Source organism: Dasypus novemcinctus, chromosome 11 (assembly GCF_030445035.2).
Source record: "Dasypus novemcinctus isolate mDasNov1 chromosome 11, mDasNov1.1.hap2, whole genome shotgun sequence".
Lineage (NCBI taxonomy): Eukaryota > Metazoa > Chordata > Mammalia > Cingulata > Dasypodidae > Dasypus > Dasypus novemcinctus.
In genome coordinates, this window is record NC_080683.1 from 5,764,793 (window position 1) to 5,777,823 (window position 13,031).

Consider the following 13,031-nt stretch of genomic DNA (forward strand, 5'->3'; position numbering starts at 1 on the left):
GGTACCCACAACATCTACAAGAAGCATAAGGACTCAGCGCAGCACTTGACAGTGACAGAGAATGCCCATGTTCATTTCTAAACTGCCCAGCTTTCCTCCAGGGTGCCGGGTGACCAAGAGGAAAGGAACACGGGGCAGGGCTGTTTGGATGGGGAAGCACCCAGGGGGTGCCCTGGGCTGGGGCGCACTCGGCGGCTGCAGGCTGGGCCCCCGGGGACGGGACGGCGGAAGGTGCTGGAAGGGCGGTGGGAGGGTAGGTGCGAATCAGCGCTCAGCAGGCAGCCCTGGAGTCTAGCCGCGGGGCGGCCGCAAAGGCCCTCTGTGACGTCGGAAAGGGCCTTCCCTGCTCTGCTGGGCCTCAGTTTCCCTGCCTATCCCATGAGCGGGGCGGCCCTTTGGCCTAGACTTCTCTTCTCGAGGGTCTCCCGGGCCCCCACATCTCTACGCCGCCCGAACCCCCACGGTCAGAGAACAGAGCCCGCGGCCGCTCGGCCCCCAGCCTGCTTGCAGGCGAGGCTGGTGAGGAGCCGCCCCCCGGGGCTCCCCCACCCCTGCGTGAAATGACAGAATGGGGTTTCCAAACCTGTAAAACCCACCGCTGGGTCCTGGCTCAGAGGCGAGGGAGCAGACCGGAATCTCTACCGGCTGCCGGCCAGCGAGAGCCAGGGGCACGGCCGTGGGGGCACCGGGGAGCCCGGGGGTGGGCGAGGGAGCGGCGGGGAGGCCAGGCGCTCTGGCACCTGTGCCCCCCAGGACGCGTGTCGTCTGGAAAACCCACTTCATGGGGGGGCACTCAGCCGCCAGCCAGGGCTCCTGGCCCTTCCCTGGAGCCTCGGAACCCAGGGGCAGGGGGCCGGCCAGGGCCCTCCAGGAGCTGACTGTGAGGCTCAAAGGGCCAGAGGCCGGAGACCTGCGGTCCAGCCCTGCCCTCCCGAAGGGACCTCGGCCCTGCAGCCCTCCCAGCTCACCCTCCTCTCTGAGCCCCGACTCCCTCATCCAGGAAACGGCGCTGCTGGCGAGCCTTTGGCTGGCACGGGCTTTGAGTCCTGCAAAACGCCGGGCAAAGGGTAGGGCCGAGAGAGCTATGACTGTGGTGCCAGCGGCAGGCCAGGGTGCCCGCGGCGTGGGAGAGGGTGGGAGAGGACCCCCGCTGTCACCCCGAGCCGAGGACGGGCCCTCGCGGCGGCTTTCAGGCACCGCGGTCTCTGATGACAGGCGGGCAGTGGCCGGCCCGAGCGGGCAGCCCCCCGTGTGCTGCCCGGGGTCTCCAGGCCCCATCTGCCTACAACCCAGGCCCTGGATTATTGATTCTCTTGTTTAAAGATATGTGCCCTGACAGTGACAGAGTGAAAAATGTCCCTGCTCCACTGCAGTGACACCTCCTCCCTCCTCCCGCTCCCAGCCCGGCTGTCCCCAGCATGAACCACCCGCCCCCAGCCCGCGGCTCCACGGCCCCTGCTGCTAGCGGGCTGAGAGGCTGAGGGCAGGGGAGCTGGCCCGGGGCCTCCCGGGGGCGGGGGAAGCAGGGGTCTGGGGACGCTGCGTCTCTCCTCTGCTCCGCGCCTCCCACCCCCACCCAGGTCTATGGAGTGGTCCCTGCCCACCCCCTACCCCCTAGACCAGCCTGAGCAGGGGCAGAGTGCCAAATGTCCCCGAGGGGCCGTCGGAGCTGGGAGGCCCCACCCTCGGTCCCTTCTGGCTGTCCCAGCGCCACCACGCTTTGGGGCAGGTGTCACCCCAGGGCGCTGGCCCAGCTGTCCAGGAGGGCTCTGACCCCGCTGTCAGGAGCCCTGGAGCAGGCCTGTTGGTCAGCCCCGGGCCTGCCCCTTGCGGGGACAGGCAGGAAGAGGGACGGGCAAGTTGGGGTCCGGGCAAGGGGAGGCAGGCTCGCCGGGGCCTCCCCTGGGGTTCTGGCCTGCGGCTGTGGGCCCACTGACCCTGCTCTGTGTGGATGGTCTGGGAGACGCCGTGGGAGCCCCAGGGCTGTGTGCGGGGAAGCCGGGTGGGGCTCGGAGGAGCAGCAGGACTGGAGAGAAACTGAGGTCATGGGGCAGGGGGTGGGAACACACAGTCACTAGGGGCTGGCCATCAAAGGGAGGACGGAGTGAGAAGCCAGGCAAACTGTCTGGCATAGAGGATTGGACATCGGAGACAGGGAGGCCACGGGAAGCAGGGCCAAGGGACAGACCCTGCGGTGGGGCACAGAGGCCAGCCACCACCTTGCTGTGTGACTTTGGGAGAGCCACTCACCCTCTCTGGTCTCAGCTGGGGAATCAAACCCCGAGCCCTACCAGGGCCTCACAGGATGGCTGAAGATCACCCAAGAGAGAAGAGAGCTCTGTCTGGACGTGGGAACTCCCTCCTTTCCACAGTTCATACTTTCTCCAATGGAACAGGGTTGAGAATGCACCACCAGAGGCCCAGGGTGGGGACCCCATAAGAGGCGCCTATTTACCCCATTCCCTGTCCCCAGCCCAGACACACGGAGGAGGGAAAGGGTTCTGTTTCTCCTGAAACAGGGGATGGCAACAGGGCTTCCTCTCTGGAGCTTCTGCCCGGGACTTCCTGTAGTCTAGCCTGTATCCCTCCTGCTGCCTGCGAAAATGTACTGGCAGGAGGGATCGCAGGGCTGGCTCCCAGGCCCCACCAGGATCTGGAGCTCTCTGGGGACAGGGAGAGGACCCCTCCTCCCCGCCCCCTAGCAGCCCTAACCCTACCCCGCCAGTGGAGTCCCCACCCAAGACTTTTAGAGAGGGCGGGAGGCTGCGGGAGCCGCCATTTGAACCACTGGGGCTGTTACAGGTCCAGGGAGGGGCCAAGGCCTGCACTGGGCTGGGGTGGCCGCCCTGCGGCAGCTGGACGTGACCAGGGCAGAGGCCTCCACCATCCACGGATGCAGAGGCGGCGGGGCGCAGCCGGCAGAGGTCGGGCCTGGCCCTGCCGCCCTGGCCGCGCGGCCCAGCTGCGTCCCCTCAGCCTCGTCTCCTCACCTGTAATTACGCGGATGATAGAACCTCTGCCATTCAGAGTTGCTGTGAGTATAAAACAGCAGCCCTCGGGAGCTCTGACATACAGAAGGGGTTCAAAGAACGGCAGCCCCTGTGACTCACCCCCCCCCGGGGTACCCGGGGACCCAGCCTAAGCCTCACAGCCAGGGGCTGGCTCCAGGAGGAGAGGGAAGCGGGCAGAGACGGTGGCTCTGCCTGACCCGTCGTTCCTCCCCGGCCCCGGAGGGACATGCTGCGCCCATGCCTGGACCTTGGGCTGCCCCTCAGAGGCCCAGGCCCCTGCCCCCTCCCTGGTCACCTCAACCGTGACGGTCTCAACTCCTGGGACAGTCCCCTGGGGACACACAGACCCACCCCACACCCCTCACTTACCCATCCCAGCCTGGCCTGGCCCGTGTCCCAGGCGCCCATCTCTCAGGGCCCTGCTAGGGGGTAGCTAGACAAGGCCAAGCTGGGGTGTCAGGGCTGCTCTGACACCAGGGCCTCCTCTCTCAGGTTACCAAAGGGCCAGTGAGCAGGGGTCCTCTTGAGACAACCAATTTTCTCCAAAAGGATTTAAGAGCATAGGTGAATTTCTCTAATCTCTCTAAGACTCAGCACATAAATATACTCCCCCCCACCCCCCACATGGGACATGACTCCCAGGGAGGAGCCTCCCTGGCACAGAGGGATTTTTATCAAGTGCCAACTAGCAATATACCTGGAAAAAGACCTCGGCCATAAGGGCGAAATGGCAAATATAAATGAGTTTTTATGACTAAGAGATTTCAAAGTAAGCCAGGAGATCATTTCAGAGGTTTTACTCGTGGACGTCGCAGCAGGATCCCACTGATCTCCACAGTAAATATTGCCTCAAATAGCGGGGCTCCTGAGGGCTCTGGAGACATCCAGACACTATGGGCAGAGCAGACAGCTCAGGAGTTTGGCGCCCTGCCAGTGGGCCTTACCTTGGACGTTACGCTCCCCAGTGTGACAGGGTTGGACTCATTTGTGGTTTCACTACACATGGCTTTTCTGCCCCTTCTATTTGAACCTATAGATTGTACTATACTTGATAGGTGTATGCCCAAGAGATTTAAATCTTTGGTCCATCCATGAGCCAGTTGGGCCCTGAATCTCAGCAGAGTCACAAACCTACACTTGAGTTCACTGGACTCACCCAAGACAACTAACAAGGTGATGATGATGGACAACACCCATCCCGAGGAACAAAGAGAGCCTGCAACTGCAAGCAAGATGGTTCCATCCACCTGCCCCATGGATCTAAGCCCCCTCTCAATCAGAGGCAGAGTGGGCATCACCATCCCAGAACCCTCAGGACTGGGGAATGAACAATGGACTAGAGTAGACTTACTATTAGCTTACTATAGAAGTATTGTTACTCTAGCAATGGAAGAACTCTTATCATTGATGTGGAGGCAGTGGCCACCAGAGGTTCGGAGGGGAGACAAGGAAAAACAGGTGTGATATGGGGGCACTTTCGGGACGTTGGAATTGTCCTGCATGACGTTGCAATGATGGATACAGGCCATCATACATTTTGTCATAACTTAAAAAATAGTGCAGGACAGAGTGCAACTATAACGTAAACTATAATCCACAGCTAGTGGCAATGCTCCAATAGACGCTCATCAATTTTGTAACAAATGTACCGCACTAATGAAGGGTGCTGTTAATGTGGGGAAGTGTGGGAGGGGGAGGGAGAGGGACATATAGGAATCCCCTATAGTTTTTATGTAAGATCTGTGTAATCTAAAGTTTCTTTTTAAAATAATCGACAAATATTAAAATAAAATAGGGCATAGGTGGAAATGTGGGTCCAGGGGCACCTCAGGGTCCCCTGCCTGAACCGGCTCCGCAGAGCCCCCCCCCAGGTGGAGCGGCGCTCCCCGGAAACGCAGCACAGCAAGGGGGACGGAGCCTGAGGCTCCCCGAGGCCCCGGGGAAGGGCGGCGCTCCCCGGCGCGGCGAGGCTGTCCCTGCGCCCCGCCTGGGCCCGCCGCTGGCTGCGGCCTCCGCGGGGTGCCCCCTCGGCCCCCCCGGGACGCGGCTGGGGGCGCCCCGCGCTGCCCCGGGCCGTGCCAGGAGGCGGGCGGCGCTCACCTGGGGCCTCGAGGTTCTCGCAGAGCTCGGACTTGGCCTCGCCGTTGGGCCGGAAGCTGCCCTTCTGCGTGAACTTGTTGGACATGGTGGCGGCGGTGACGACGGCCTTGAGGCTGCGCTTGCGCTTGGGCACGTTCTGCTCCGGGTGGAAGAGGATGATGTAGACCTTGGGCATGTAGAGCATCCCCAGGGACACCGAGGCGCTCAGACTCACCGAGACCGTCAGCGTCGTCGTCTGGATGTACAGCTGGGGGCGGGCGGGGCGGAGTCAGAGCGCGCCCCGCAGTCAGAGCGCGCCCCGCCCTGGCCCCGCGCCCCCGGCCCTGCGCCCCCCGACGCCGACCTGCGCCCGCTGCCTTCGGGCAGAAGGGAGAGGGTGTCAGAGGTACCAGCTGGGATTGGGGCCAGGGTTCCGGGATCGAATCCTGCCTCCACCGCTTCCAGCTGTGTGCTCTCGAGCATGTCTTTGTGCCTCGGTTTCCTCATGAACAATATCGGCAAGAGAATCATGGTACTTACCTGATAAGGCTGTCGTGAGGATTAAATGACTTGATAACTGGAGAAAGTGTAAACTATTGCCTGGCACCTGGTGAGCCCCACATAAATGCTTGAGATCACTATGTGCTGGGGGGGGGGCCGGCGTCAGGAGCCCCCGCGGCCAGAGCTGACCCCTCCTTAGAGGAGTTCCCTGCCCAGGGCTGGGAGGGCGACCATCACGCCTCGGGGTCCCTCCCGGGGGCTGTGCCCCCAGCCCCGCGGGCCTCCCCCACCCACCCGAGCCCAGCAGGCGCCCTGCCAGGAGGCGGCCACAGGCCCAGCTCGTTTCCCTCACTCGGCAGCACTAACAGTGACAGATGTTTAGCGGAGTCAGAGCGCATTAATCTGGGTGTCGGATAATCCATTCTTCAATAGCCGCCTTCTGGACAGGGCGACAGGTCCCATCCCGCCCCTCCCCGCCCCTCCCCGCCTATCCTCCAGGCCTCAGCTGCCCCTCCGCCCCTGGGTCCGGGAGATGGGTCAGGGTGGGGTGAGGGCACCCAGGCTGTGGCCTCCAGGTCTGGGGGTGGGGTGTCAGGAAATGTTGTCCCCCCCCTCCCACCCATCTGCTGTTTCTGGGCCTGAGCCCCCTCCCTTGGGACCTGGTAGGTATGCCACTTCTTCCAGGAAGCCCACCCTGACCTCCAGCTCTCTCTGACCACACCCTCCCCCATAGTACCCTCCATTCTTTGCACCCAAGCCATGGGGGACACGGGTCTGAATTTGCTCCCTGAGGTCAGGGGGTCCTGGCCTCCTCTGGCAGTCCCCTGAAGGCCAAGGTCAGGCCTTCCCACCCCCATATTCCTCTCCATTCCCGGTTTCATACTTTGGGGGACGGGGTCTGGGGAAGCTCTAGGGTCTGGGAGGAGATAGGTGGTGGCAGGAGCAGAGGCTGTGTGGCCCTGGGGAGGTCTGCGCCCTCTCTGGGCCTCAGTTTCCTCATCCGTACAATAGCACGATAGCACCCGCCTCACCCAAATCCCAAGGCCTCCCGAGCCTATTCTTTCAGGGGCTGCAAGCAGCGGAGTGAACTGAGGAGGGCGGAGGGGGGGTGTTCCCACGCCAACGCCCCTGGAAGGCCCGCCTCTGGGGTGGGGGGCCCATCTCCAGGCTGGGGGGCCCACCTCCAGGTTGCGGGGTCTGCCTCCGGGTTGGGGGTCCCGCCTCCGGGTTGGGGGGCTCGCCTCCGGGTTGGGGGCCCCGCCTCCGGGTTGGGGGGCCCGCCTCCGGGTTGGGGGACCCACCTCTGGTTGGGGGGCCCACCTCCAGCAGGACTCTGTGGGGACAAAGGCTGGGAGAGCAGAAGGGCTGTTTTATTTGCCACCAATTAGGAAAATGCCACTGGCCCAGGGGAGATGGCAGCCAACTCCCCAGTGAGGACAGAGCCCTCGGGACAGACGGACATTCCCGACCCTCACCCACAATCCGCACTCACCCAGGGGCAGGGGGGTGGGCTCAGGCTCTGGAGGACCATCCCAGACCCTTGAGGAGAACGTGAGCCACCCAGGCCAACCAAGAAGAGGCTCTACCAGGCCTCCGCCATCAGACCGGGAGGGCCCGGGGGACGGGAGCGTGTGCCATTGGGTTAGGGGGTCCCAGGGCCAGGGGCCCGGGCTCCAGACCCCGCTATGGGGTGAGGAGCAAGCTTGCTCCCCTCTTAGGGGCCGCAGCCTTGCCAGGCAGGGTCAGCTCACGGCCGGGGCCACCTGCGCGGTCACACAGGGCCCCGCACTGGAAGGACGGTGCGCCTGACTTAATGCTCTGCTGTCACCATCGCAGAGCGCTTAGTGATTTTGGAAGAAGGGCCCCCACGTGGCATTTGGCCATGGGCCCTGCACATTATGTCGCCAACCCCGAGCACACACTCCCAGCCGCGGGGGCCCCTTCCTGCAAACAAAAATCTAACGAGGGGTGTAAGCAGATCAAATCTGAGCACAGCTTCTCTGGGAAGTCGTGTCTGCTGGGGCCCCTCCAGCCGTCCCGGGGCACTCGCGCAGCTTAGCTTCTGCGGATCGGGAATCCTTCCTCTGGAAGGCAGAGGAACAGCCCGACATCACGGCTGCCGTGTGATGTCGGTGTGCCAGCCACGTGGGGGCAAAGGGTCCTGGGAGGCGGCTGGCCCCGTGCCCTGGAGAAGCGGAGCCGCCCTCGGCATCTGGAACTCCCCCCTCTCCGCTGGAGGGAGCCTCTGGTGAGGGCACCGCTTCCCGGAGCCCGCGTGCGAAGGCGCGCATCGTCACCCAGGGGCGGTTAGCTGGCACCTCGGTGAGAGGAGCCGGATCCTCGAGAACCCAGCGGCGCCCCCTGAGGGAGGGGACGCAGGCGCGGACGAGGGGCGTGAAGGCAGGAAGTGAGAGGCGGGCTTCGGGGTGAGCTCGCCCCTCCCCTTCCACCCGCCTCCCAGCTCTTCCCCAAATCCCACCCTTCCTGCTCCCCCGCGACCCTCCATCCTCTGCCAAGAGCCCTGGGACCAGCCTCACTCGTCACCCGCCCCCCGGGGTGAAGGGGGCGTCAGAGCAGGGGCTGGTGGGTGAGGACAGAGGCCACGGAGGGGGGCAGCCTCGGTACGGAGGCCGGCTCTCCTGCTCCTGCGCCAGCTGGTGGGTGCAGGGTGCGAGGGCCTGGAAGGCGCCAGCGGGGCGCCGAGGAGCTACCCCGGCCAACCCGGCGGGCATCGAGATCCTCGGGCTCCCACAAGCCAGGCGAGGGAGGCCCCACGCCGCGGCCGGCCCCCTGGCCGCGTCCTGCCCCGCGCCTGGCCGAGCAGCACCCCACACAGCGGAGAAAGCCCGCTCTGGACTCAGAGTGATGGCAAGCGGCGGCGCGATAAGCCCTGGAGATGCGGGCGAAGGCTGGGAAATCCGTCTGCCTGCTCACCAGAGCGGCACAGCCAGCCCACCGCGAGCCAGCCCCCCGCCCCGGGCCAGCTCGGCCGGCACGTGCCGGTGCGTCCACACACGCGCCCGGGCACACGCGCGCCTGCTCACACACAGCCCCGTAAGCCCACGCACACCTGCATGCACACAAACACACCTGAACCCACAGCGACACTCGCTCAGGCTCTCACACACCTGGGCTCACGTACACACAGCCCTTCATGCAACTGGGAGTACACACACCTACACACGCAGGCACACGCAACACCTGTACCCACGCCCCAGCACACACACCTGTGCACACACTCGCTCTGCACACCGACGCGCGTCCCAGCTGCCAGGAACCCGTCGGCACACGCAGCGGGCCACCCCCAGTCGGCGGGTGTGCGCTCACACTCACACGCTGCCATCCACCGCGGGACATGCCCACGCGCGGGCACTTCCACACCAGCACACGTCGGGGCGCACCGCGCAAATCCACCCCCTCGATCTGCACCGCCGGGGCACGCACCCTCACGCCCGCCCGCCAGGCCGGCAGCCCTCACGGCGCCTCGAGCTCTGGCCGGGTAAGGCGCAGCCACGCAGCTCCCAGAACGGTCTCAGGGCCGCCCCAACCCCAAGAAGCCCAGGAGGCGGCTCCAGCGGGATTGCCGCGCCCATGTCCTCCACCCCCTCCACACGCAGAGGCAGCGCCCTGGGCCCAGAGAGGGCAAGGGCCGTGTCCTAAGCCACACAGCAGAGCAGGGTCTTCAGGCCACATGGTGGAAAGAGGCCATCCTGCTGTGTGACCCCAGACCAGTCCCTGGGGCTCTCTGGGCCTCAGAAGAGATCATCTCAGAGGTTCCGTGTCACAATCAGTGCTGAGGGGAGCCTCCCAGAGAGAGAAATCAGAGGCGGGTGGGTTGTGTGGAGCGACTGGGGTGGGGTGGGGCAAAAAGTGGGGGCTGGGCCCCTGCCTCTGGAGGTGGGAGGGTCCCACGCCCGAGGTGGCAGGGACCTCACTGGAGAGCGGGGTGCTGGCGGGCAGGCAGGGGGAACTCCGGGAGGGCGAGTGAGGGGCTTAGCCGCCACGCTGCCGGCCCCCCAGCCTGCGCCTTCGCCCCTGGGGCCCGGGCAGGGGCCTCCCGGTACTGCTGAGTCATCTCCCAAGCCGCCCGCCTCCTGGGGTGTGGGGCGGCCTCCCCGTGGCGCTGAGGCTTGGGGCTTCTGAGGTACCTGCCCTCCGCAGGGAGGCCCCGGCAGGTGAGGGGAGAAAGGGGTAGCAGCTCCCAGGGTGGCCGGGCACGGCGGTTCTCTGGCCCAAGCGTGCAGGGGGGCCCCGTCCTCCCGGAGCCAGGCTGGTCCGGGGTCAGCCTCCTGGAGCCCCGTGCTCAGGCCCCCACTGGAGGCACGCCGTGAGCCCCTGGGCCAGGCCCACAGAAGTCCCGGGGTGGGTGAGGGGCAGAGCAGGCAGGGGGCGTGGGCACTGGGGAGCAGGGATGGCAGGGGGAGGGGGCTGCTGAGTCAGAGGCGGGGTCCGGTACAGGAAGCGGCTTCACGTCTCTGGGCCCCCATGTGCTTGTGCGTGACCAGTGACACTGGACCTGCCGGCCACTGTGGGGCCTCGTGGCCGCTAGGCCCAGTGCCTGGCACAGCGGCTGGCGGCAGCCTCACGGAACGTCCCCAGGAGCCCCTAGCCCCACCCCAGCTGGGCCTCGCCCCTGCACCGCGGGCTCGCTCGTTCAGCCGTCCACACAGCCGCTCCCCTGCATGTCCAGTGGGCCTCCCAAACTCGGTGTGGCCGAAGGTCTCCCGCCCGAGCCAGGCCCCGCCCGCTGCCCCCCCCCGTCATGACCCAGGGGCAGAGCCCACCGAGTCACCCCTGCCTCCTCGTCAGCTCTCACCCACCCGCCAGCCATCAGGAGGCCAGGCGGCACCACCTGTGCTGCGCCCGGCGCCCACACCCCCACCGCCCACCTGCCCCACGCCTAGCGCCCACACCCCCACCGCCCACCTGCCCCACGCCTAGCGCCCACACCCCCACCGCCCACCTGCCCCACGCCTAGCGCCCACACCCCCACCGCCCACCTGCACTGCACCCGCGCCCACACCCCCACCGCCCACCTGCCCCACGCCTAGCGCCCACACCCCCACCACCCACCTGCCCCACGCCTAGCGCCCACACCCCCACCACCCACCTGCCCTGCACCCGCGCCCACACCCCCACCGCCCACCTGCACTGCGCCCAGCGCCCACACCCCCACCGCCCGCCTGCCCCACGCCCAGCGCCCACACCCCCACCGCCCACCTGCCCTGCACCCGCGCCCACACCCCCACCGCCCACCTGCCCCACGCCTAGCGCCCACACCCCCACCACCCACCTGCGCCACGCCTAGAGCCCACACCCCACCGCCCACCTGCCCTGCACCCGCGCCCACACCCCCACCGCCCACCTGCCCCACGCCCAGCGCCCACACCCCCACCGCCCACCTGCCCTGCACCCAGCGCCCACACCCCCACCGCCCACCTGCCCCACGCCTAGCGCCCACACCCCCACCACCCACCTGCGCCACGCCTAGAGCCCACACCCCCACCGCCCACCTGCCCTGCACCCGCGCCCACACCCCCACCGCCCACCTGCCCTGCACCCAGCGCCCACACCCCCACCGCCCACCTGCCCCACGCCTAGCGCCCACACCCCCACCACCCACCTGCGCCACGCCTAGAGCCCACACCCCCACCGCCCACCTGCCCTGCACCCGCGCCCACACCACCACCGCCCACCTGCCCCACGCCCAGCGCCCACACCCCCACCACCCACCTGCCCTGCACCCAGCGCCCACACCCCCACCGCCCACCTGCCCCACGCCTAGCGCCCACACCCCCACCACCCACCTGCGCCACGCCTAGCGCCCACACCCCCACCGCCCACCTGCCCCACGCCCAGCGCCCACACCCCCACCGCCCACCTGCCCCACGCCCAGCGCCCACACCCCCACCGCCCACCTGCCCTGCACCCAGCGCCCACACCCCCACCGCCCGCCTGCACTGCACCCGCACCCACACCCCCACCGCCCACCTGCCCCACGCCCAGCGCCCACACCCCCACCGCCCACCTGCCCCACGCCTAGCACCCACACCCCCCCACCGCCCACCTGCCCTGCACCCGCGCCCACACCCCCACCGCCCGCCTGCCCCACGCCCAGCGCCCACACCCCCACCGCCCGCCTGCCCCACGCCCAGCGCCCACACCCCCACCGCCCGCCTGCCCCACGCCCAGCGCCCACACCCCCACCACCCACCTGCCCCACGCCCAGCGCCCACACCCCCACCGCCCACCTGCCCCACGCCTAGCGCCCACACCCCCACCGCCCACCTGCCCCACGCCCAGCGCCCACACCCCCACCGCCCACCTGCCCTGCACCCAGCGCCCACACCCCCCACCGCCCGCCTGCACTGCACCCGCGCCCACACCCCCACCGCCCGCCTGCACTGCACCCGCACCCACACCCCCCACCGCCCACCTGCCCCACGCCCAGCGCCCACACCCCCCACCGCCCACCTGCCCCACGCCTAGCACCCACACCCCCACCGCCCACCTGCCCTGCACCCGCGCCCACACCCCCACCGCCCGCCTGCCCCACGCCCAGCGCCCACACCCCCACCGCCCACCTGCCCTGCACCCGCGCCCACACCCCCACCGCCCCGCCTGCCCCACGCCTAGCGCCCACACCCCCACCGCCCACCTGCCCCACGCCCAGCGCCCACACCCCCACCGCCCGCCTGCACTGCACCCACACCCACACCCCCACCGCCCACCTGCCCTGCACCCGCGCCACACCCCCACCGCCCACCTGCCCCACGCCCAGCGCCCACACCCCCACCGCCCGCCTGCACTGCACCCACACCCACACCCCCACCGCCCGCCTGCACTGCACCCACACCCACACCCCCACCGCCCACCTGCCCTGCACCCGCGCCCACACCCCCACCGCCCCGCCTGCCCCACGCCCAGCGCCCACACCCCCACCGCCCGCCTGCACTGCACCCACACCCACACCCCCACCGCCCACCTGCCCTGCACCCGCGCCCACACCCCCACCGCCCCGCCTGCCCCACGCCCAGCGCCCACACCCCCACCGCCCGCCTGCACTGCACCCACACCCACACCCCCACCGCCCACCTGCACTGCACCCGCACCCACACCCCCCACCGCCCCCGCCTGCCCCACGCCTAGCGCCCACACCCCCACCGCCCACCTGCCCCACGCCTAGCGCCCACACCCCCCACCGCCCACCTGCCCCACGCCCAGCGCCCACACCCCCACCACCCACCTGCCCCAAGCCCAGCGCCCACACCCCCACCGCCCACCTGCCCCACGCCTAGCGCCCACACCCCCACCACCCACCTGCCCCACGCCTAGCGCCCACACCCCCCACCGCCCACCTGCACTGCGCCCAGCGCCCACACCCCCACCGCCCGCCTGCCCCACGCCCAGCGCCCACACCCCCACCGCCCGCCTGCCCCA

At 68.1% G+C, this 13,031-nt stretch overlaps 1 protein-coding gene across 1 annotated transcript in view; it reads right to left on the reverse strand.

Moving 5' to 3' along the window:
* Nucleotides 1-13,031, reverse strand: part of GRM4 (glutamate metabotropic receptor 4) — a 118,221-nt gene that overhangs the window by 3,873 nt on the left and 101,317 nt on the right. The window contains 1 exon segment of the mRNA XM_058306583.1: nucleotides 5,112-5,358. Within this exon segment, the coding sequence (XP_058162566.1) occupies nucleotides 5,112-5,358 (247 nt within the window).